Raw genomic sequence first — 26,278 nt, 5'->3', positions numbered from 1 at the left:
TAGAGTTCAGAGAGCGCCCTTCAAAGTACAAAGGAGAGAGAACATCAGTTCTCGCACACTCCTGCACACAAATGTTCCCATACTGTCTCTTTCAAAGCAAGTCCCATGTCAACAAAAATAAACACATCTTCTCTGCTTTGCTCTCTTAAACACTACCCAGTCACTTTTAGCAGAAAGGGAGATGGCTGTCACAGGCTGGCATCAAACATGCAGCAATCCTCCTGCATCAGGCTAAGAGAGCTAAGATAAAGGCATGAGCGACCACAGCTGATTAGCACTGATCAACCTTTGTAGGCCATGTGCATTGTTTCTGGTTGCCTACGAAATCCAAGACATCCACTTAAAGGGGAATTCAGAAAAACGTACTGTGTACACACAGGGTGATGCCTTGTTTGAACCTTACCTGAGTGGCCTGCGCTTTTATGTTGTAAAGTTTGGAGATCCTGGCCATGAAGCTCTTCCATATGACTCCCCTCACTGCCACGGGCCCTTCATAGCTTCTGTACAACATGTCTGAGCCCAGGTGATGTTTCCTGTTTCCACCTATCTTAGTCCACTTTCTATCCACACCCTTCCTCTCTGACTGAGAAACAGCAATGTTCTCTTGTATTTGTGTACATCGATAATGCCTCACAGAAGCACCAGCCCATACTGGTGATCCCACGTACTTGTAATGGAAATTGAATTCAAGTCACTGACAAAGGTGACTACAGTTTATGCAACCACTTTATGATCTTTCCAGAACTATTCTGCAAATTGTTTCATCGATGAGTAAGATATAGTCTGTACCTTCAAAGAACGTATAGCTTAACAAAAATTGTATGTGTGTGTGTATCAAAGACTCCAAACAGTATATACGTGAGCTAGCATAAGCCCACTGCCTATATCACCAAATTAGGAGTTAAAGTTCCCCTCTGAGTTTTGGGACAGAGGATAAAAACCATTCAGTGTTAGGATAAGACGTTGCTCATTGCTCACCAGTTCTTCCCAATGTGTCAGCCTCGGGTACTCTACATACTCCTCTCCACACGAGCTGGGAGACCTTACTTATATTATTAAAGTTCACTGGCGACAGGTAGGAAGAGTGCTCAGTAGAAATCTCTCCTTCTCTAGCTTTAACTTTGTATTTGTTTATGAGTTATAAAATCTTATACTTGTGTGTTTATTCTTCTTCTTAGTAAACTTTCAAACTACTTTAATCTAATGTTTGTATGGTATGCAGCCATCCTTTCGTGTGCAGGGAAATTGCTTCCATGGTTCCCTGGGAATATGAAATTTGCAGATGTCCAAGTCCCTTATTTTAAATGATAAAGTATTTGCATATAACCTATGCATGCCCTGCCCTATTGAAGTCATCTACTGATTACCCAAGATGATGAAAACTATGTAAATGGTCATTATACTATATCTTTAAGGAATATATATATACATATATATGTATATATATTCTGTATAAAATAATTTTGAATAATACTGGTCTAATATTGATTTCATGGATGGCATGTGCCTTTGCAGAAGCTATTTTTACTACAAATATGTTTGATCTGAGGCTTGTTGGATTCACGGCCTTAAGCCTGAAGATGTGGAGAGCTAGCTGTCCATGTCATTCTGCAAAATGTTCCCTGTATCCTACTGTATTCACTTACCAAAGGAAGCTAGCAATCCTAACATACAAAGCCTCCTTATATTGTTTTCAGTTTGTTTAGGGAATTAAATGTATTAAGCCATTGACTACACTATCTTCTGATAGAAATTATGACCCACACTCAACATATATGTGAAAATTTCCTCAGCTATATGTAAGTCAAGTAAAGAAACAAGCCAAAGGAAAATGGTTCTACCTTCTATAATTGAAAAGTTAATATAATTTCTCAGAATGGGCATTATCAAAAATGTCTGCTGCACAGAAAAAAGAAAAACACTGTGCTTTTCATTTTTAGGAAATAAGCAGATGCTCCTTCAGCAGATCGTCTGGATGTGCTAAGCTGAACTACGTGAAACTGACAATATTGCTCTTTGCATGTGATTGTATCATATTCTCACACACTCAACCCTGTGGCCACTGACTGGTCTAAAGTAGGGTAGGAGCTTTGAATAGACTGTCTTACTGATTTTTACCCAGAGCCCTCGTCTTTATCATTGGTCATATGTGACTTTGGCCTCTGTAAGGCTATTTCCTCACTTACAAAGTTAGTAATTAAGCAGGCTGATTATAGATTTTAAAATCTCTTAGAAACGTCTTAGCTTAGCATTCCTTGTCAACTTCTTGACATTATGGCGTGTCACCTACAAAAGTCGGCCTTGGGGAGCACACAATTGAGTTACAAACCTCATGCAGTTTTGAGTACATTTACAATTTTGTGCTGGGTTACATTCATAACTATCCTCAGCTACGTATGATCCCCAGTCTCCATGTTAAACATGGTAAAATACCTGTTGGATCTGTCAGCCTGCTAATCACCAACAACAAAGAAATCTGTCAGTAATGTCCAGATTCATCTTCTAGGAATTTTCTTCTTTTCTAAACACCATCCCTTGGGTTACAGAGATGATTCAGACCCTGCCAACACACAACTGTCACATTGCTAGGCCATCAGTGTCTGTTTCCTTATCTCAAGTTACTATACAAATACTCATCATTTTCTTCAATTTTCTTTAATTAATCTCACTCATTACATGACCAAGAAAGGTGACAGTGTCCCACCCTCTTTCCCAATCCTGTCGTCTGGAGACACCTGTCCTGGTGACCGCCATGAGGTGCTCCCCAGGTCTACTGGGCAGGCATATTAGAAAAGGAAGGAGAGCACGCAGTAAAGAGGAGGGGGGGCGGGTTGGGGCCAGCACAGTCTGATCTACAGCTTCTCCGTGAGGCCGGTACCCAGACAATGTGTCAGAGAGGGGGACATCCTGACCAGCTCCCCCTGTCTTAGTCAGTGTGCGTGGGAAGAAGGTGAGGTAAGAAAATGCACTCGGGGATTAAGAGAAAACAGCAACAAAGTTCCCTGGAGGAGACAACTGCTTAACAACCCTCCCCATGAGCTCTTCTACTGTCCCCAAATGAATGGCGGTGATGCACCATGTACCCCTGAGAATCTTAACTTACGAGCGGCGACTCAAGACTCATAGGGACAGTAATTAGAAAGAGCATGCGTCTGCGTCTGCTAATTTCATCTGTTTCCTTTATCACCGTTTTGCCTGTTTTCCTCTTCATTCCCGCTGGATCTCGAGGCCCTTTTTCCTTAATCTGACTCCCTTTCACTTTTTCATCTTCCTGCAGGCATGAATCTCAATCTCTGGGAAAGCCAGCCAAGCAGCCTGTCTTCTGCAGAAGGCTGTAATGATTGTTACATGGGCTTTAACGGGGAAATTTTGAAAATGAAGCACCCTAACCTTGAATCTTCCCTTCCAGCCTACAAGGAAAAGATGAAGGAGCTGTCTATGCTGTCGCTGATCTGCTCCTGCTTCTACCCGGAGCCACGCAACATCAGCATCTACACCTATGATGGTGAGTCCCCTGCAGCACAAGACTCCTAGCTGCACAATCTGCAGAAGTTGCATACATGTGCTTCCATGCAGTGAGATGAGTATTCTCTGGAGCCCAGTGTGGGTAGGCTGTGTCCAGACACAGGGTCTTACTGATAGCCTACTGCTCACAGCAGTCTGAAGTTGGTGCTAATGACAGCACATCAATGTCTTGTAAGAAGCATGCTGGCTTGTTATCAGCATCCTAATCAGCACATCACAATCTACAGAATGTCTAAGGTTTTTCTTTTCAAATGATGAGACACACTGAACTACTCCACTAGATTCCAATTTGCATGAAATTACCTTTCTATCTAGACTGCTCAAGGAAGAGAAAATCTACCACCATAGCCATTTGTCTCGGTAGAGTCCCCCATTTTGTGGGTAAATATAAGCAAGCTAATAAGAATAATCAAAATCATAAATAAAGTTGTGACTGAGGTCACAAGCAAGGAAGGATTAAGAAGAAAATAAAAAATACTGCCCATGATGATTCAGACTTAAAATTCCAGCACTTGCTCCAGAAGTCTGAAGCAAGAGGGTTGCAAGTTCAAGATTCACCTAGAGAACTTAAGACCTTGTTGAAGAAAGCTAAATAACACTCTGCAGTTGGCACGAGCCGACTTTATTTGCTAGGTTTTTGTTTGTTTAGTTTGCTGTTCTTTCTGTTGTAGTTTTGTTTTGTTTTTGAGACAGGATCTCTATATATAGTCCTGTCTGTCCCAGAACTCAGTGTATACAACAGGCTGGCCTCAAATTCAAGAGATCCTCAGGCCCTTGACTCCCAAGTGCTAGGATTAAAGGCAAGCACCACTGCCTTTAGCTGCGGCCGCCAGGTGACTTCACTGAAGTGCGAGGTGTCAGGTTTGCTTTATCCCAGTTGTGGTGACTGGGTTAGTTTGGTTTGGTTTCTGGATCTTCCCCTGTGTTGAGGACCTCAGGCAAGAGAATACATAGGCTCCTGGAACATCATTTACTCCCTCCTCCTAGGGATGTTGGGGAGAGAGCGGAACTTGTCTTAGCCTAATATCTGAGGTACCCAATTATTGCTCTGCCATTATCAACACTATTAGTATCAACCTCACCCAATTCAGCCAATGTTCAGTAATGAAATTAGCCAATTCAAAATGGAGTCACTAACTGTACCCGCCCTGCCTGAGGCATTTTGGTGCCTGATAGGTTCAGTTACTCTGCCTTCCCACATATGTAAAGATCCTATAAAACAGCCAGCTCCCAGCCTGCATGCCTTAAGGTCTGCTCGAGAACTCAGAGCAATCGTCCGCCAGCTCTGTTCTCACGGCACAAGCATTAGAAGGGCTGCCTGCCTTTCCAGAGCTCTGTGTATAGGTAAGCAACCTCCCTGCGGCCAAGCTTCCTCCAGAAGCATGCCGCACGCCCACTTCCTGGAAGTGCACTGAGCCAACAAATCAACTGTCTGTCAGATGTCACTATTAGTAGGGATCTGGCTGCTTCTTAAGAGACTCTAAAATCTGCGCTGTCACTGAGACCCGCTGATGGATTGATTCAGCCTGGTCCTTGCCTTCCCAGGACTCAGAGCTCTGTAGATGAGTCTTAAAATGATCTCCAAGGAGAACACCAAATGCCTGGGACACAAGGGATGGGGTGGCTTCTGATGCTCTGGGACTAAGAGGGGCAGAAAAGCAAATCTGTGTGAGCTGTGTGAAGCTGGAGACAACTCCCTGTCACTCGTCCAGCACCTCTGAAAACGCAGTAGAGACACTCAGGGTTCAAAAGTGTTCACTTGGCCTTGTATTTCTGTCTGGGTAGTAATTGTCTGAGCAATGTAGGGACAATGGAAAGGGCTCTTTCTGGAGCTCAAATAAAAAATCACCACCATATATTACTGTAAGAGATTCCACCATTGAGTGTTTGGGAATCCTGTGGGGATCTTGGAACCACCCTGGAAGGTACCAGGAAACATCTACACTTGAAATATTAGTAACACATAGCGGTGGCTTAATCCCAATAAGTTTCTGGTTGCAAACAAAGACCAGAGGGCATGAGGTTCAAACCAAAGCACTCAGCTATAAATGAAGACTGACCATGATGTTTTAAAGAAATCAGTACCTTTTCCTATATGTGAGCTATGAAGTTATAAATGTCCTCCGAGTTACTACCTATTACTTTTTATTTTTTTATTTTCTATATTCTTTGTTTACATTCCAAATGATTTCCCCTTTATTTTTAGATTATGAATGATAGCATGAAAGTCTGACAATTAAAATGTGAAGGTCTGGTGGTCTACTTGTGGTCAGTACATAAACCAATGACAAACACGGCTAGCAATTTTCTGTTTTTTGTTTAATTGACAATTAAACTTGAATGTGTCTACAGTATGCATGCTTTGAAATAGCATTGCATTTGATATATTGATAATGGCTAAATCAAGTTAGCTAACACATGCTTACCTCATGTGTTATCATGTTCTTAAGGCAAGGATCCAATCAGAGAAAGCAGATTAAAAAGGCTTAGACTACTGATAATATGGAGTTTTAGTTTACATTAAGAAAAATGTCATTTGTAAGAACGGATGGAACTGAAGATCGCTTTACTAGCATGGTAAGTCAGATTCAAAGAGACACATACCTCATCTTCTTTCACATGGTTTTATATATATATATATATATATATATATATATATATATATATATATATATACATACATATATACACATACATATATACACACACATATATACACATATATTCAAATACATCATATATATATGACATGAATGTAGGAGGAGGAACATTTGGGAAGAAGGGGACTAGGGGGAGGGAGGCAGAGAAAGTGTAAGGAGTGAAATGGAGTATGAATACAAACAAAGCACTAGGTAGGAAAGTTGGAAAATGTCATAGCCACACCCAACATTTTGCACAATGAGCATATGCTAATAATTTTTAAACATAAACCTAAGACAATATATCATCACTATAAATCAGACTGAACTGGTTAGGTTTTTTATCAGCTTGACACAAACCGGAGTCACTCGGGAAGAAGGAACCTCGGTTGGCGATTGCTCCACCGCGCGGGCCTGTGCACAAGACTATGGGCGTTTTCTGGACTGATGTGGGAGGGTCCGGCCAACGGTGGGCGGTGCTTTCCCTGGTCTTGGATTCTTGGATTGTAAGAGAAAGCAAACTGAACACATGGCACAGAAAGGAAGCCGGTCGGTAAGCAGTGCGCCTCGGTGGCCTCTGCTTCGTTCGCAGCCTCCGGGTTTCTGCTGCTCTGAGCCCTGGCTGTTATGGACTGTGACGTGGACGTGTAGGCCCAATACCCTCTTTCCTCCCAAGTTGTTTTTTGTCATGGTGTTTTGTCACAGTGACAGAAAACAAACTAGGAGACTCATGAGCATATTTTAATTATCTAGATGAAATTTTGTACTATCTAGCCAGCACCTGCCCAGAATCCGTCAACCTTGGCAGCCACATTACACTCCGCACTTACAAGGACAGGAATTCTGTCTTTCTGTTTCTGCCTTTCTCTCACTACAATGCACTCCAGGTTTATCTACACAGCCGCAAAGGACAATTGCTAACTTTCTGATCTAAAGCATGTACGCAGTTGCTGGGCTCCACGGCACTGGAGCCGGTGCCCGAGTTAGCTGCCCACTCAGTGCCCTCTGCTGTTCCTTCCGCAGACATGGAGGTGAAGCCCATCAACAAGCGCGCCTCCGGCCAGGCCTTTGAGCTGATCTTAAAGCCGCCGTCTCCCATCTCGGAAGCTCCACGAACTCTAGCTTCTCCAAAGAAGAAAGACCTGTCCCTGGAGGAGATCCAGAAAAAGCTGGAGGCTGCAGAGGAGCGAAGAAAGGTGACTTTCTCCATGGGGGGTCTATGTCCTGCTTGTTCTTGTCGTCCTTGTTTTGTTTGGTCTGGTTTGGCCTGGTCTGGTTTGGTTGTTTTGGCCTGGTCTGGTCTGGTCTGGTCTGGTCTGGTCTGGTCTGTTATGGTCTGTTCTGTTATGGTCTGGTCTGATCTGATCTGGTCTGGTCTGGTCTGGTTTGGTTTGGCTTCTTTTGTTTTCTTAAGACAGGCTGTCCTAGAACTTGCTCTGTAGACCAGGCTGGCCTCAAATTCACAACAGTTTTTAAGGTCTCGCCTTTCTTCCTTCCCTCTGCTCCCCTCCTCTCTTTTACACAGATACACACACACATACACACACACACACATACACACACATAATTAAAAACAAATATTTTGAAATTTTTCAGAGCAGTAAGATAAGATATGCTGGCAAATCTGTGAATTAAAGACGTTCTGTCTAGATGTGCCTGTCCCAACGGGCTGCATTTTCCTGTCAGGCATCTTTTACATAAACCATCTTTGAACTGTATTTTCCATTTGCTTTATCATGATGTATTTTAGACTCATGAGGTCACTATGAGTATCCTGCACACACAGTTCTATTACGTAAATTATACTTTTCTGTTATAAATTATATAATATGAATTATATTTATTACATGAATGAAACTCCCATTTTAATACCTTTTATGTTGTCTACAAAAAAAATCTGTCAATATATTAAGCACTATAATCTATTAATATTGTTATAAATTTAGATTTAAGATGGAGAAAGTGAGCTATTAACCCAGGTAAATGCACAAGACTTAACTTTTTCGTTGCCTCGCATGGTGCTACTTATAAACATAATCAACTGCCCTGCCTAAAGCCCTGCAGTGCCTGTTCACCCTGGGTGATTTAAGTTCTCATCTCTCAGCAGAGGCACCTTCTGTAGAATGAGCACAGCACAGCCCAGGAGCGCTACACATGGAGCACACACAGGCACACACACACACACACACACATACAGAGAGAGAGAGAGACAGAGACAGAGACAGAGAGCTTAGAAAGTAAAATCAGTGTCTGGTCCAAAATTAAAACTCAGATAGCAGAGTTCAGCTTCAAGGATTCGTGTGCTGATGGCTTTTCCAGCTATTGTACTTAATTAGCAGAAAATGGCCAAAGAAAAAAGAACACAGAGATAATAAAAATTAACTGGGTGTTAATTTATAAAACTTATAAAACTCCCTGAGGCAACTAATTAATGGTTGTTGTAAAACTCCTACATCCTGACAGCAATAAACTATTAACAGTTATTTAAACAATTAAATCAAACTGGAAATTGACTGTGTAGCTAATGGACATTGCCCAAAAGAATCAGTCAACATTTTGATACTCAGAAAAAAATACTTCTGGAATCTTTTTTAAAATGTTGTATGTCATCAAATTATTGTGCAATTTGGAAATTTTGCAGTGCAGCAATCACTGTATGGATTATGTTCAGGTAGTAGAGTTTTAATTAGGAGGAAGGACAGCTAATTAAGAGAAAGTACCAACTTAAACATTCAGCCATTGATTTTGTTTTTCTATTGGATTGTACTAACTTAATTAGCACTCGTGGAAAACTGTTCATTCTTCTTAAAGAGTCTTCAGCAAGTGATATATCTCACAGAGCATCAGGCAAGGACATGCAGACGACCTCGCCCAGCTTCTGTTTTAAGTATACAGTGTGCTTTGCCCCTGCGCTGACTTTCAGTCTTTACTATCCCTCTGCGGACAGTAGCCACTCAGATGAACAGCCCCACCGGCTGCTAGACCGAACAACTTCTATAAGGAATGGAAAAACTTAACATATGCTTTTTGAATTGATACCAAATAATTACTCAGATTCAACATTTTGAAGTATATCTCTAGAAGTCACCTCTGCATAGGAGTTTGGAAGCTAGAGGTTGTCCTTTCCTCACTGTGTTAGCAGGGCCAGCAGAGGACATGTTTAGCACCCATGGCCCCACACTCTTTCCAGCTTCCTGTAGCCGCTGTTCATCCCGTCCCTGTGACTTACCAGGCCTGTCCTCGCTTACACTCTGCTGTACTAGTGTCCAGCTCTCTCTTCCCAGAACTTGGCGTGATTAGTAAGAATATATTTATTTGCATTACTACCTATTGCCTCCATTAAAGTCCATGAAGGTAGAGATGTGTATTAACAGTATACTGTATGGCTACAAACCTTACTCTTTTAGGTGAATAAAAAATTAAAATTTAAAAAAGTAAACTTCCCATGTTAAGCTAACAATATGTAATCTATATTAACATTACAATCCATACTACCATCCCAAAGAAAGATTATAGGCAGTAAGTTTCCAAACAACATCTGCTGAAATTGAAATCACACGACTGACAGATATTTATCTAGGACATGCCACTCCTCACCCTGACCCTAACCAAGCTTCCTCTGGCTGAGGGACCGACAGCCAATCACAAGTGTACAGTGTACGGTGTCATATAACACGGAATCAAGCATGAGCGAGGGAACAAAAGACAAGGGTAGAATGCGGAGGTAGTAAGAGAGGCAGGTTCCGAGGCCCTGGGCTCGGAAGGTTCTGGTGTGTTTGAAACCCATCGCGAAGGCCAGGGAGGCAGGAGCAGGGAGCACAGGAGGCGGGAGCGGGGAGCACAGGAGGCGGGAGCGGGGAGCACAGGAGGCGGGAGCGGGGAGCACAGGAGGGAAGGTGAGCACCAGCGGCAGAGCTTTAAAGGACCTCGGCTCTGAGCTCAGGTGAAAGGGACAGCAGAGGAAAAGTAAAACCGCATCAATTCTTGGTGTGAACCAGTGCCCAGTTTTAAAGAAAATTCTATTTTTAAAGGGGTAAATTAGAGCGGGGGGTGGGGGTGCCACATGCCTTTAATTCCAGCACTCCGGAAGCAGAGACAGGAGGATCTCTGTGGTTTTGAGGCCAGCCTGGTGTTCAGAGAAAGTTCCAGGACAGTCAGGATCACATAGAGAAACCCTATCTAGAAAACAAACAACCAAAAAAGGTAAACTAGAAAAAATTCTGTCAGGTAGATAGGGAAAACAGGAGATTGTGATAGGCTAGAAAAAAATTTAAACCAACGGTTTCAGAACTGAGGATACTCAGAAGCAAACGTAACAACGTGTGTTTTGAAGGCTGTGATTTCACACTAGTGTCCAGGCGAGCTAGGGAGGAGCCGGGCCAGACTTCACTATGTGAGCCAGAGAGACATACTAAAATGTTTTGCATAGAACAAATGCTTCTAGATCTTAAAAATAAATAAATAAAAGTTTTAAAAAGCTGCTGAAATAGAGCTCAGTCACAGGCACACAGCTCAGGGCCCTGGGCCTGCCTCCTTCCCCATACATTACAAATTTTAAAGATTCTGCCCAGAAATTACACAACATTCACGTGTGTGCTTACTATTTTACTATTGTCATAACATTTTACTATTTTTATAAACAAAGTCAGTTGCTACTGCTAATCAATATCCCTAGTTATCTTAAGGTAGTAAGCATTTTCTCACTAAGCTGCCACAATCCTAATCCCAAGTAAGTACAGAGGTAGACTTGAGCAAAGGTGTAACGTGTGATTTTTGGTAGGACTTTGTACACACAAACCTACTTATTGGGGTGTTTAAAGCCCGTCGATGGAATCCAAAAGCCCTCTGTGGGCCTGGGGTCCAAGCTGTGCAGACAGGGCTCTCTGAAGTCAGGGCTGGAGGCTGCTGACCAAGTCTGATGTGCTGTGCATTAGACACCCACGGCGGCTTCCCAGCGTCCCAGGGCCCCTCGCACACACCGCCCTAGCACTGACCATCTGGTGGTGGACGTGAATGGCACTTCACAGACTCCTTCCAGCCAGAACTAACACTCCGTGCTTCAGATGATAACAAAAACAATAAAAGAGAATGCAACTTTTTCTTACTTCCTTTCCTGTATTAAAGCACCTCTGGTAAGCAGTGTCTATTTTTTGAAATTAAACTCTTCATATTGCAACTGGCCACATTTGGGAAATGACACTGACGCTTTGGCCAGCCGGGCACAGTGCCCATTCGTTCATCGTCCGCACAGCAAGAAGCTACAGAACGAGGCTGGCACACGTCCCCAGTGCGTGCCTCCAACACTCTGCTGTGCCAGCCTCATGACTAGGGGCTCCTCCTTCCCTCATGCCCCAGTGCAGGCAACCTGTGGTCTAACTATCTGCAGCAGACTACAGAGTCTAAAGGTTTCTTTCAAATCATCCAAGAACATGGGATTATTAGAATGTCTGCAGTTGAAACTATCTCTCCACTTAGTAACTAATGCTTTTGGGCAAGTCACCTAAACTCACCAGTCAGGAAAAGCCCACAAACATGCTCTCAGCCATTCTCATAGGGGCAATTCCTCAGTGGAGAGCTCTCCCAAAGCTGATAAAAACGAGCCAGCACACTCCCCTGTAGAAAGGACTGGTAAAATGTCCCATGTCACACAGTGGGGACACTACTCTCTGCAGACAGGTAAGGAGCAGCATGAGGGGCTGGCTGGCTATACCTGGCTTCAAATGTACCCAGCTCTCGCCTTGCAGGGACTGTGGTCCAGCAAATGACTTTACAAAGGAAAGCAGTTCAGATTAACAGTTCTGTCACTTAATACACTTTATACGTATTTGAAATATAAATTAGTCTTTATCATAATACATATAATAAGCAGACTGGTGAATAATAGATGTATAAGTAGGTTGGGCCAACTAAAACTGGCTTAAAACATTAATATTATGAAAATTGTATAAATTTAAAGACACTTATAAGCTTAATAAAACTGTACACTAAAATTGATTGAATTGAAAGGCTCCCTACTTAATCCATGTATTAACATCACTCACAGTGAGTTCTAATGACCTATGAACCTCTCTATACCAAAGAGAAGTGAGCTCCTTGCTCTAAGTGAAACACGGTGAAAGGGACTCCACCTCCCCTCGGCTTCTCCATCTGGGCCTCTAAAGCCTTAGCACGGCCACTCTCACCCCCGCCCCTAAGAAGCTGTGCATTTGTCGAGCATGGCCTCCGTGGGGTCAGAACCAGGTGCAGTTTACACAGTCACCGCACTTCTCACGGTGATGGCCTCAGTCTCGATCGGGAGAAGCCTCTCCTTCCCGAAATGAATCTAGGATATGTGATCTTTTCCCCCAGGGACATGTTGTAGCCACACAAAAGTACAAATCTCACCTAAATGCGGAAGTAATGAGTGGTTAATCTTGAGTCAACTATGAGCAAGCCCGGCCCGAGAGAGAGCACAGTTCCCATTTCTTCCAATACCAGGTCAAATTATGGAAACAGGTTCATCTCGATTTACAGTAGCAGAACAAAAGGAATCATAAACCAAGGCACTCTTCAAATATACTGGTGGGAACATGCAATAGGAAGGTCACAGCAACACAGAGAAACCTCTGTTACAGGCCTCACGCTGGGCGAGGCTTTGGGCTTGGTGAAACCTCATCGTCTGTTAGACTGCTATATCTCAGAGGGTTAAGTGATGTTCTCTAGCACATTAGGTCACACACAAAGAAGGATAATAACTTTTCAAAAGCCCAGAATGGCCTGAGACAACTTGTAATTAGGTTCTGGCTCTGCAACACTCCAGTGTTTCATACTGACTCTCCTCCAATCAGTTTGTTTGGACGGTCAGGCAAGTCCGTATTCTTTAGGGAATTATGAGCAGCAGGACTTTAGGGTAGTTTTTATATGGTGACAGTTTAGTATTCAGGAGCCTGTGTGCTTCATGGTCATACAATCTCCCACTGGTCGCCTCCTTTCTGTAAGGGAACCACAGCACACCCACCCGAGGCCTAGGAAACTCCCTGAGTTTCTTCTGTCTCGTTCTGGGCTCCCTGATTTACAGCATGAAGCAAATGACACATCCGCCGACTCGTGGAGAGGCATCTTGGAACTAAGGGTGTCGGTGTTTGATGAATAGTTCTGTAATATACCCCAAATGATGAGTGGACGCAGGAGAGTGTGTATTTCAAAGTCATGAACAACCAGTGCATCCAAAGTGTAGTCTTAAGTAGTCTTAAATCTCTTATGTGTGTGTAAAGGAAAGTGAGTTTTATAGACCAGTTAACTCAGATTTATCATCCAATTCATTTGTACAGTAATTAAACTCTTAGACTCAGTGGCATAAGAGATGCTAATTAACCTCTTTGCAAACTGCTCAAGGGTTCCTCCATGGACAATAACTCTTCTCCCTGTCTCGTCACTGTGCCTTCACGGGCTGCTCACAGAGTCGTTCCCGTGATCCTCAGTTCTTTATGAGGTTGTTCACAAAAGGTGTCTGCCAGCAATCTGCCAGTTTCCCCAACAGGGAGCTAGAGTGGCATCTCCTGGGGTGCCACATTTGAGTGACTCTCTCTTCCTTAACTCTACATCTTATCAGCCGGCCACTATCTTGCCCAAGCCTCCATTTCAATCCTCAGAGACCTCTGTGTCAGAAACAAGTGGTCAGGCAGGTTCCTCGGGGCCAAACACTCCCCTTTGAACAATTCATCTGTAGCAGCTTTTGCAGGATTCCATCCTTCACAGCCACACTGCCTTCCTTCTAACCTGCCCAGCCACAACACGCAGCAGGAACACTGGTTGAGCAGACCGTGAGAAGTTCACTCCACATGAAGGTGGGATCATGCTTCTGCTTATTGAGATCATGCAAGGCCACTGTTCGGCCGCTCGCGAATTTTATGCCATGCCTTTGCATAATTTTCTGAACTTACTGCTTATTTCCTCACTGATCTAAACACTGGAACCAAAACCAGTCTTCTTCCTGGGTAGTGCAAGTGCAAGAATGAGCCGTATTCGGGGAAGAATTGATTTCTCTCCAAGGAATAACACCAGAGCTGTTATAGGCAGAAAGAGCTTGTCAGCGAGCTGCAATAAATAGGCACTAAGGCTGACTTTCAGCACTAGCAGAATTCTGGAGAGTTCCAGAGCTCCTGGGCTGTGTTCTGGTGAAGAGTGTGTTTAAAGGCTGACTTCCAAGGCTGGGAAGATTGCCCCGTGAGTAACGCGCTTATTGTACAAGTCTGATGACGAGTTCAAACACCCAGCATCCATGTAACTATTTAGGCACCTGTTGACTGGGCCATCACTCCGAGGTCGGAGACAGGTGAGGGGATCCTGCGGCTCACTGGCCAGCTAGTCTACAAAATGGCAGGCTCGGGGTTCACCAAGAGAGCACATCACAAAAATAAATGAGTAAATAAAAGAGAGAAACAGTTAGAGTTACGTTTCAACACTAACCTCTGACCTCAACATACACCTGCGAAGGGGAGGGCACTTGTTATTATGCTTGTATACACACACAAACACACAGAGAGGGGGGGGGGCGGGGGGGGGGGAAGGAGGGAAGGAGAGGGAGGGAGAGGGAGGAAGAGGGAGAGGGAGACAGAGAGAGAGGGAGACAGAGAGAGGGAGAGGGAGACAGTGAGAGGGAGAGGGAGAGAGAGACAGAGACAGGGAGAGGGAGAGAGAGACAGAGACAGGGAGAGAGAGACAGAGACAGGGAGAGGGAGACAGAGAGAGGGAGAGGGAGAGGGAGACAGAGACAGGGAGAGAGAGACAGAGACAAGGAGAGGGAGACAGAGAGAGGGAGAGGGAGACAGTGAGAGGGAGAGGGAGACAGAGACAGAGAGACAGAGAGGGAGAGAGAGACAGAGACAGGGAGAGGGAGACAGAACTTAGTGCAGCAAGGTGTGGTGGCTCATTCCTTTAATCCTGCCGCTTAGAGGAAGCAGAGAGACAGACAATGTGTCTTGCAAAGAGTAGAGTGTGGCCTGCCAGCCCTAGACTCTCTGGGATTACTAAGCAAAAGTACAGATTCCTTGACCTCACTAAAGAACTTAGGAAATAGATGTCGCAGTTGGGTAGTTGAAGCTCTGCCGTTACCAAGCCCCTCGCGAGGACATTTGAAGAGAGCCATGCATCTTGCTGAGGTTACGAAGGCAGAGCTGGCCAAGGCACAGCTAACTACAGTGTCTCTGTCTCACTCCTGAAGGGCCACCGTGAGGAGTGACAGCCACAACCAGGCCTTTCTTCTTTTTTGGCCAAGTCATTAGATTTGTACAAATGTTTTCAAGTCTTTACAGAGACTTTGTTTTCTGTTGGTGACTTGTCTGCATGTCTGTCTGTACACCGTGTGTGTGTCTGGTGCCAGAGGAAGGCGTTGGGTTCCTGAACTGGAGTCGAAGTCAGTTGTATGCTGCCACGTGGGTGCTGGGTATCAATCCTTGGTCCCCTTCAGGGGCAGCAAGTGCCCTTTACCACTGAGCTATATCTCCAGCTCGAGAGGATTTGTTATAGCTCCTGGGAAAAGGGAAGGACAGGTGTCTAAGTAAAAGAAAAGGTGGATTTGATGAACAAAAGTTGAGCAGTTCCTATAAGGCCCACCCTACACTTAGTCAGAAACAGTAGGGCACAGAAAGGGGCAGAAGAGAAAGAAAATCCAGGCCCAGGCCATTCCTGGATACGTCAGGCTCCCCCAGGAAGCTGTGGTCCGCTGGATCATTCTAACACTGTGTGGTTCATAAATCCTTAGCTACATCCTATTTTTAAAATAATGAAAGAAAAGCCTGTCCAGATAGCCTACAAAATGGTTCCTCAACGAGGACTAATGTCATTTCTAAGTCGCTCTGTCCAAAGGCTCCACAGCTATAACGTCAGGGACGACTTACGTGACGCGGTGCTGAGGTCTGCGGAGCGCACACGCACAGGGTGGACAGTGCTGCTCACAGCCAGCGCAGCGTCAGGTCCAGCACTGAGTTCAGGCATCCAGAGCCCTGTAACCAAACGCTGTGCTTCCTCCCCAGTCTCAAGAGGCTCAGGTGCTGAAGCAGTTGGCAGAGAAGAGGGAGCACGAGCGAGAGGTCCTCCAGAAGGCCTTGGAGGAGAACAACAACTTCAGCAAGATGGCGGAGGAGAAGCTGATCCTGAAAATGGAACAAATTAAGGAAAACCGTGAGGCTAATCTAGCTGCTATCATCGAACGCCTGCAGGAAAAGGTAAGAGCGGCGGAGGGCGGGGCAGGGACCCAGGCAGGACAGACAGCCAGGGCTGCTCCTCCGCGCACACACACACACACACACACACACACACACACACGGATTGACCCTGCGGCCTGACCTGGAGTGAAGGAACCCTTGTCAAACACTCCACCAATGGCTCAGGAAGGCTGGTTCCAAATGTGTACGGCATCTGTACAAGCCGTTGTGTTGGAAAAATAGTAACCTGTACATATTTAATATTTACCTGATTTTATTAATGCTATAATACTTAATCTTAATGTAAAATTAACAATTATTCTTTAAAGTAATATATATTTAATACAAAGACTAAATTTAAAATATATATTGATCATAAGCCCATTTTCTCCATATAATAAAATCTATCGGGAGATCTGGAAGACAGCAGAGCGACTACTGCTTCATCTTGTTCTGGAGTCCTCAGGCCTTCATTAACCCTCTGGACATGTGCGCATGCGCAGCGCACTCACATTCCCTCTCCCCAAAGCTTGCCTTTGAAAAAAATGCACATTGTAGCTATGAATAGTTTTGCTTTGTCCGTTTCCAGAAACTGGATTAGGCTTGAAAAGTAGGAACTCTGGAAAAGATGCACCTATACATCTCACCATCCCTGCCTGCCCTCGCGGGGCTTTTCCATCAGGCAAGAGATAGTGCCATTGTGTTCTAGGTGCTGAGAGTTTACTCTCAAACCCATAATCCTCCTGCTTCAGACTCAGAGCTCAGATTGCAGGCATGCACCACAGTACCCAGCTACAGTCTTTTGAAAATATTACTTCCCAGAAGTCTTTTAGGTGAAATGTATTCTTCCTGAGTTTTCTGAGATCTCTGCCCAGAAACTGCTATAGGCTCCCACACAGAAAATAAAACGCTGAGGCCCTCAAAGATGTGTGATTTGGGCAGAAGCCAGGAGAGCCAACTTTAGATCAGCTTTTTAAAGTTTATAAGCAGGTGTGCCCTTGCTCTTCAGAGCGACACCTGTCTCTCCCGATGTCTCACGTCAGACCTTCGCTCTCCGCAAGTCACAGGTGGCGGCACCAAAACCGGAGCTTCACTGGCATCCGGGACAGCCACGCTCCCTCTGTCATTATCCCCTTCCGCTGCCTCAGTTTACAAGTCCTTTCTGGGTTGTTTCTAGCCTTTGCTCCGTATCATAGACCCTGAAAACTATCCAGTGCAGCTGCTGGGGTGCAATATGCTGATATCACTGCAAGCCGGCCTCGCCTTGAGGATCCGCCATTACTAGCCATCCAGGAGAGCCACTGGTTTTGACGTGTATATGCAAACCTACGGCTTGTCCCTCCCGGTGTTATTTGTAAACTAGTTCATAAAATCTGCATACCTCATAACAGCAAAACAAAAATCAAAGGAGTGTCCAGCAAACCTCCCACAATCAGGTTTACCTCACCAACTGGAAGCGTAGAACCTAGGAAGGAGGAGACCTGACCTCTGTATAGTGAGCAATTTTGTGTCTAATAACCCAACCAGCGAATAGATGCGTTGTAGCCATTACTTTAGTGACAACAGCAGTACACAATATGATTTAGCTTGAAGATATTTTTCCTTAAAAGAGCAAGATCCTTTCCCTAGGAGGCAATTTGGATAATACGTAAGCATGGATTTTAATCATTGCGAGTCACATGTGTTGTTACCTTACACTCTTCTCTTCTGACTGACATTCATTCTCTTGTTGTCAAGTGCCGTTGGTGTGACCAGTTACTACTGAATGTGTCCGATGAATGAATAATGAAGGGGAAGGGATTATACCCGGCCATTACTGATTACTCGAGACAGACCAGGCACTTCTGCCTGGATTGTCATGTTTAATCCAAAAGCCAGACTACCAAAAAAAATTGTTATTCCATTCCACATCTGAAGAACCTGTTCCTCAGAGAGCCTACTGCGTTTGACCAAGATTATAAAGCAAGCAGAGGAAGGAATGTAAAGACGAATGCAAGTCTTTCCCAGACCAAAGTGTGTCCTGAGCTGAATTTGATACTCTTTTTTCAGTCATCAAACACTGACCACAGCACTTGAGGCAATATTCCATGCTTCCCTCGATCCCGTGACCACCAGCATCCTGATGCAGGACTGCAGGACGTTTTTGAGCTCTCCCAACTTATTTCTGACCTTTCTTTTATACCATTGGCTCGTAACCATTAATAAGAAGGAAGGAACCTGACAGTGCCGACAACATCTTCCATTTAAATGAACTTAGAAAATGAGATTTCATAGAATTATCACCAGAGGTCATCTAGTTCCTGTTCTTATTATATTTGTTACCTACAGCCATTAAAGAGGAATTAAGAGATAAAGGCAGGAAAAGAAATGACCTCACATTTCTTGGCTTCCAATAAGAAATCTGTATGTCACAAATTTCAGAGGACCAGAAGTGTTCCTAAAGCCACCTTTCAAAGATGTACTGCTACATTTGCCTTGAGGAGAAGTGGCAGGAGAAATTGAAGAGATCCTTTTAAAAATTTTGAAATGGGCCTAGCTACTACAGATTCAGGATTTCTAAGTATACCTGAAAAACTAAGTCTGACATCCATAATGAAATAGAAATTACTAAAGAAGCAGATCCTCAGAGAACTCCACAGACACTGTCCAGAGTGAACTCTGTGGACATTGTCCTTAGTGAACTTGGCAGACAGTGTATGTAGTGAACTTGGTAGACAGTGTATGTAGTGAACTCTGTGGACATTGTCCTTAGTGAACTTGATAGACAGTGTATGTAGTGAACTTGGTAGACAGTGTATGTAGTGAACTCGGTAGACAGTGTATGTAGTGAACTCTGTGGACATTGTCCTTAGTGAACTTGATAGACAGTGTATGTAGTGAACTTGGTAGACAGTGTCTGTAGTGAACTTGGTAGACAGTGTCTGTCAGGAACTTCATAACCAAAGCCTCACAGCTACGTTCGCAGCTCTCAGCTGGAATTTTCTGATCACTGAGCCGTTCTCTGGCCAGGAGCACAGGCTGGTGACATTACTGTGTAGCCTACCCTAGCTTCCCCAACATTTCCATTTAAAATCACATAACACATCAGGAGTGTGCATTCCACATTGTGGCTATAAAGTTTCCAAATAGCAGATCTACCAAACTTCATGAAAATGTTTTCTTAGAAACTCAGAAGGCTTATCCAAATTTCCTTTTAAAGTTATCTGGGACTCAGATGGAGTCTCCGATTGCCTGGCGAGACTGTAGCTTTACTGACTTAAGAAGTGAAGCTAACATGGCTGCTTGCAGTGCTCCCCCGTGTGGAGTCCGTTCCTGCTTGAAGCTCTGTTGTCTTCCAGTGTAGGGAAGGTGTCTCCATCTTCCCAGTTTTCCACAAGCTCAGCTTTTACTAATGACCCTCTATCTTCATGAGAGAAGGACGCCAATACAGCTTTGCCTTGTAATAACAACTGGACAAGAGAAAAACCGGCTGCATCTGTTCTGATTTCCTTACATTTCCAAACACAACTTGATTTCTCTACAATGTGTGTGAAAGGCTCATTTAAACCAACTGAATTACTTTGAAAATCTTTCTCTAGAGTCAACGTTGTTTAGCTTTGGAGGAAGGACAGAGTATGTGACACTTTTTCCCATTCCTACCCCCTAAACCTAAAAGGCTAGAAGCATTTTCACACTGATATATAACTAATGTTGAATCTAACCAACTGCTAGTTGTATGAACTTGGAAAAGTTTCTCAACCTTCCCATGCCTTGGTTTCCTCCTCTGTAAAATGGGTATAACAGAATCTCTACTATGATGCTGTGAGAATTAAGGAAATTAATCTAATCAAAATCTATATGGTTATAGTTGTAGCAAACATAGGTGACAAATATTGGGTTATAGTATAAAGAATCCGGTAAGAACAGGCACCTTGACCTTGATAGAGCTTAATGATAAGATTTACTTTATAGCTGGTCAAAATCATTGAGAAATGAATCAAAGAAACTATCTGAGGAGAAAAGCAATTTTAAAATGTTCTAAGTAGAAAAATAAATTTTACTAATAATTAGCATTTCAAAATTCAGTTCAACAGCCATTTATGCAAAGCTATCTGTCTATGATCATCCAATGTAGAGGAATAAACCAAAAAACAATAGACCCACTTTTTCTCCATCAGCACCTCCTTAGAAGGTTCATGTTCCAGCCAAGACTAGTAACTTTATTAGTAAAAATTTCCTCATGGAAATAAATATGCACCAACCCCATGCAATGTTCCAGAATGAAGTGACACAGTTGAGACCTTATAGTCAACACAGCCAAAGAGACAAGAACAGGATTTCTCCTGTTTAGAACCGTGTGACTGCCTGACCCATAAAAGGGAAGAGCTTGGTTTTGCAAGTGCTTAGATGCAAAAGGCAGCTGTATTGGTCTGTGGTCTCATGAGAAGCCTTTACACAGAAAGGATGACCTTAGCAGCCTTAGAGCGCATGCGTGCAGCCTTACCAGCCTTAGAGCGCATACGTGCAGCCTTACCAGCTTTAGAGCGCATGCGTGCAGCCTTACCAGCCTTAGAGCGCATGCGTGCAGCCTTAATCAGCCGAGGTACAAGGCTGGGAACTCCAAGCATTCAAAATATCCTGAAAAGATGGTTCTGCTGGACTGACTAAGCCAGCACGTGCTGGAGAATACAGTTCAGCATTAGAGACGCTGCTGACGCAAGTTCAGACACTCACAAACAAGGAGTTTAGAAGTAGTGCCATTGTCTCCTTTCTGGATCTCAGTTTCCCAAAGTGCCCATGGGCAAGCACAGATTCCTTAAAATAGTCCGAAAAAGGAAGGAAAGAATTAAGATTATATGGAAACATCAGTGTCGTATGTTAGTGCCCATCTCTGAATTTATACAGAGGTCAATAGTCAATGTTTTCTTTGGATCTTTTTCCATTTTTCATTTGACCTTTAGATCATAGTTTGAAAAAACATAGTGTTGTTGATGTTGTTGTTGTTGATGATGATGTTGTTATTGTTGTTGTTGTTGTACAGGATTAGTTTCAGTTCCACAGTAAAAGGCTTGCCTATCATTTACAAGGTACTTGGCTCCAGGCCTGATCACCAGCAAAGGAGAGGTTGTATAGGATAATAAATAAAGACACTATATGTCCTGTAGTCTTCGCTACTGTGATGTCTCACATTTTCCTTCTGAAGTAAAAGAAAACTCCTTTAGGAATTCTTATCTTTAGGAAGACACCATCCTGGGTTATTTCAGGCCAAGCGTGTCCAGCAACAAGTAAGGTGGCTCTGTGAATTCTCGGGACCAGGTGGACTGACCCCTCTGCCCTTGCTATTTCTAGGAGAGACATGCTGCAGAGGTGCGCAGGAACAAGGAACTGCAGGTTGAACTGTCTGGCTGAAGCAATGGCGGGTATGGCACGCCCCTCCCATGGTAAATCCCCCTGCCTATATTATATGGATCATGCGATATCAGTATGGGAAATGTATGACATGGTTTAAAAAGAACTCATTATGGAAAACAAAACAAAAAACAGAAACAAAAATAAAATAAAAAATCAATGCGGTCTCTTTGCAGAATGTTTTGCTTGATGTTTAAAAAAGTACCTTGGATCTTATTTTGTAAATATTTACATTTTTGTTAAAAAATACAAGTATTGCATTATGCAAGTTATTTCATAACCTTACATGTCTTGTAACAGGCTTTGGATGTTGTGTCTTTCCACTCAAGTGAATTTGCTAGGTCTGTTCTTTTGAAAGCTGCCCATGCCCTTTTCATTCCAACTGAAAAATGAGGTCAGTAGACAGTCTATGGTGCTAGAAACCCACCATTGCCTAATGACCTAGATGACTCCATACTCTCTGAGCTTGACCGAGACCACACCTAGATCGTGGGTACGGTGTGTCCTTGTGAACCTTCACCTTTGCTCATAATCTGCTTCCTGCCTAGAAACCACAAAGCCAGGCTAAGGAAATCCACCAGTCACAGCACTTACTTCTGCTCCTAGTGGATTATGTGCTATACACGTGTTTGGGTTTTAGAAACAGATGCATGGGAAAACTAATCTGAGCTCAATCAGGGTGGAAGTGAAAGGCTGAGCCTTCTAACGCGCTGATCACAAACGCAAAGCCAGAGGGTTCACGCGGCCCGGAAACTGTTCTTCATGACGTGGGCTGACCTCTCTTGCTTCAGCTATTACGATGGAATGAATTAATTAACATGTCGGGTGGCTTATCTGTGGGCGCCAGGGGTGAGGATGTTCATTTTAAGCTTTTGCCTGTAGTACAAGCACATAATGCTGCTGAATATTTTTCCACTTGGAGACTGTGAGCTGGTTGTTGCATTAGAAACACAAACAAAATCACAAACACTGTGGACTTTTACTCAAGCTGGTCTTTCTTCCCCAGTGTAGGGCAAGCCTGCCTATAAACAAGACCAAATCACTCCATCTGTGATGCTGACGCAGTTAAGGGGCGAGGCAGGGCATTTGTGCCAAGTGTAAGAATCAGCAGAGACCCAGCATACATACCTATTGCAGTTTTGAAGTTGTTTCTCCCCAACTCCCAACTCCTGAAGGTTGCTGCCTGCATATTTACTCTTCGTCAGTGCTATCTTCTTGTATGTCATTGTGAGCAAGCTGTGATGAATAAAGAATTGGAGTTCTGTGAACTAACAACGGTTTGGTCTGGTCTCTCGGCCCTGTACACTCAGACCCTGGTGCTGAGATTGTAGTAGGAGGGCTGTTGGATTGGACAGTCTTAGGGGCAAAGAGGCAGTAATGAGTTTGGAGGATGCCAATGGCCTGCTGGTTGACTTCCCTTGTGAAGCAGCAGGGCACTTCTTTTCCTGCTTCGTTGGACAGGCTGGCACAGTGGGGAAGGCCTTCAACCTGTTCCCCTTAGCAACAGGCACAGTGAAGGAGACGCTAAAGGTCCAGGCTAGCAGTCCAGGGCAATGGAGCCTCATTCTGGGCGTTGTGGGGTTCCTGGCACCACCTCAAGTTCTCTCACGCTGCCCACAGGACACCCCCAGCCTGGGCCGTCTGTTAAAATGTGACTTCCCAACCGTACTTCCAAACCATCCTGCCAAGAAGCATACTGCACACATGGGCACAGCAGGCACACTGCACACATGGGCACAGCAGGCTTCCGCAGGGACCCAGATGGGTATTACACGGCCAGACAAACAGCATCCAGTTTGAGCAGAAAGTCAAAAATAATTGGAACAATGCAGATTTGTGAATAAGGAAATTGGGCTGTCACTCACAAGGTCACTGAGTAGGTTTAAGCCAGTGAAACAGTGTCTCCTCTGTGGCTTCGACGAGACTAGAAGTCTCTATGTAGACCAAGCTGGCCTTAAACTGTCTTAAATCTGTCTCTGCCTGCCAAGTGCTGGGATGCAAGGCTACACCGTGAGAACCTGTCTTTAACTTTTTAATTAAAAAATATATACAAATGCTTTATAAAATTTAGATTCTGGTTTGTAGTAGTAGTAGTAGTAGTAGTAGAGGTAGTAGTAGTAATAGTAGTATTTAGATTTGGTCTGTTGAGTATTATTGTTGTGTGCCTGGATGCTTTGCCTGCCTGTGTGTATCCAGTGACTGAGGAGGCGAACAGAAGCATCAGACCTCGTGGGATTAGAGTTGAAAGATGATTGTGAGCCACCACTCAACGCTCTGGAAGAGCAGCCATGCTAGTAAGTGGCTGTCTCAGTCAGGGTTTCTATTCCTGCACAAGCATCATGACCAAGAAGCAAGTTGGGGAGGAAAGGGTTTATTCAGCTTACACTTCCACGTTCCTTCATCACAAAAGGAAGTCAGGACTGGAACTCAAGCAGGTCAGGAAGCAGGAGCTGATGCAGAGGCCATGGAGGGATGTTTCTTACTGGCTTGCTTCCCCTGGCTTGCTCAGCCTGCTCTCTTATAGAACCCAAGAACACCAGTCCAAAGGTGATACCACCCACAAGGGGCCCTCCCTACTTGATCATTAGTTGAGAAAATGCCCCACAGCTGGATCTCATGGAGGCACTTCCCCAACTGAAGCTCCCTTCTCTGTGATAACTCCAGCCTGTGTCAAGTTGACACACACAACCTGCCAGTACAGTGGCAGTTCTCTCCAGCCCTATCAACATGCTTCGGGATGCTGGCAGTCCTGACCAGTGCAGGGCAAGATCGGTTTTCATTAAACTGACCTGAGTTTACACAGGTCAGTAGGAACGTGTGTCCATGAATAACCATAAGCTCAAAGCTTAATTTGACCCCAACACAGTAAGTGTGAGAAACAGGAATTACAGCCCAGTCCCACTTCCTAATGTTTAAGAACAAGAAAAAGGAAAGGAAAGGAAAGGAAAGGAAAGGAAAGGAAAGGAAAGGAAAGGAAAGGAAAGGAAAGGAAAAAGTCAGGCCACAGAGAGGTGAGTGACCACCCCAGTCCAATGCCTGCCAGGCCAGCACTAGTTGTACTAGGCAGTACTAGATATTCTCCAGCAAACACCTGCCCAATCCCATTTCTCTGCTGAAGACAGAGGTCACCCTAGACCAGCCATTCTCCTAGTCATCCTGAGGGCTTGTAAGGACAGGATGCTCACTCGCCTGGGATGCATTAGGCCTCAGATTTATCTTCAGCCCTGGAAAATAAAGGGAAACAAAACCAGGGTTGCTGACCCTGACCCCTAGAATTTACCGCTAAGCTCAGTACCCTGCTACCACATTCTCCCCATATAAACAGGCTGCTCCAACTGGGCGGAGCAGGCCCACTGGCTGCTACGCAAAGGGGATCTGGATCCATCGTGTCACGTTCCATGACGATCAGGGGATGAAGGAAGCTCATGTAATCCTGTCCAAATGGTAGGTGGAGGGTGGAAGGAAGCTGAGGAAGGACAATAAAGTCCTGCCTGCTGGGAATGAAAGCGCTGCCCAGGTAGAGTGTGGGAGAGGCGGGGGTGGGGGACCAACGGCATCGTGCTGTTTCAGAAAGACTTACAACCTCTGAAGGCTCTCCAGCCCCCTCACCAGCAAACTGAGGGCTATTTGTGGGAGGAGTGAAGCACCCTGTGCACAGCCTGAATCCACTTATAGATTTTCTTTAACACACTCTTGCTCTGGTGAGTGTTATGTTTAAATTGTGTAAATGCTGCTGAAATGTTCTGTGAAAATTCACAAAATCCCATTGATCTGATGAGTCACTCCTCTCTCCTGTGCCTTCTACACCCAAAATGTACCAAACAGCCTCATGTCAGCAAATACTGCTTTCTCCTCCAGAGCCTGACGTGCCAGAAAAGCTACTAGAACTGCACAAACACCTAGGACAGTCAAGAAAGAGGTTTTGTTTTACTTCATGGTCTTGAAGACTTCAGCCTGTGTTGTTGGATTCCTTTACGCTAGGGCCCATGGAAAAGCAGCGTATAACAGCAGCTGTGTGAGACAGAACAGTATTACTCACCTGGCGGGGGAGAGAAAGAGGGAAGAGTGAGGGAAGGGTAAAGGAAGAAGGGAGGACAGGAGGGAGGGGAAGGGAAGATGGGGAAGGAGGGAGAGAGAGATCTCACGGGCCCAATTTGTGTCAGGACCAAGCTTTTAACACAAGGAGCAGTCCAGTATCTGCTCAAACCTAAGCATCTGCCTATGGGTTCTTCACAACATTCTTCACTTGTCAGTGGAGAAAACAGTGTAAACGCACCGGCAGGCGTGACTGCACCATCCACTAATCTGCTGAGGAAGACAACATGGAGTCCTTGGCTTGAACAACCAGCACAAACACCCCAGACTAGTTGCAGGAAAATGGAAGGCAAATGCAGAGCTCAAAATAAACCCTGCACACCCCAGAGCTCCCGTGGACTCTTCTCTGTGCCCGTTAGCATCTCCGACGCCATCACATCCTCCCTCGTCCCGTGCTTAGGAACACTGCTGAGGCAAGGCCCACCCCTGTCCTCTCAGACCCTTACT

General features: G+C 44.5%; 1 protein-coding gene across 1 annotated transcript in view; it reads left to right on the top strand.

Moving 5' to 3' along the window:
* Stmn2 (stathmin 2) overlaps positions 1–22,989 on the top strand; it is a 47,998-nt gene extending 25,009 nt beyond the window's left edge. The window contains exons 2-5 of the mRNA XM_052178805.1: positions 3,410–3,505; positions 7,188–7,360; positions 16,178–16,369; positions 21,677–22,989. Coding sequence (XP_052034765.1) covers positions 3,410–3,505; positions 7,188–7,360; positions 16,178–16,369; positions 21,677–21,736 — 521 coding nt within the window. The 3' untranslated portion in view covers positions 21,737–22,989. The remainder of the gene's footprint in view (positions 1–3,409; positions 3,506–7,187; positions 7,361–16,177; positions 16,370–21,676) is intronic.
* The last annotated feature ends 3,289 nt before the right edge of the window (positions 22,990–26,278 follow it).

This window comes from Apodemus sylvaticus, chromosome 4 (assembly GCF_947179515.1).
Source record: "Apodemus sylvaticus chromosome 4, mApoSyl1.1, whole genome shotgun sequence".
Lineage (NCBI taxonomy): Eukaryota > Metazoa > Chordata > Mammalia > Rodentia > Muridae > Apodemus > Apodemus sylvaticus.
The sequence above is the reverse complement of the archived record's forward strand: the minus strand, read 5'-3'. Positions and strand labels throughout refer to the sequence as shown.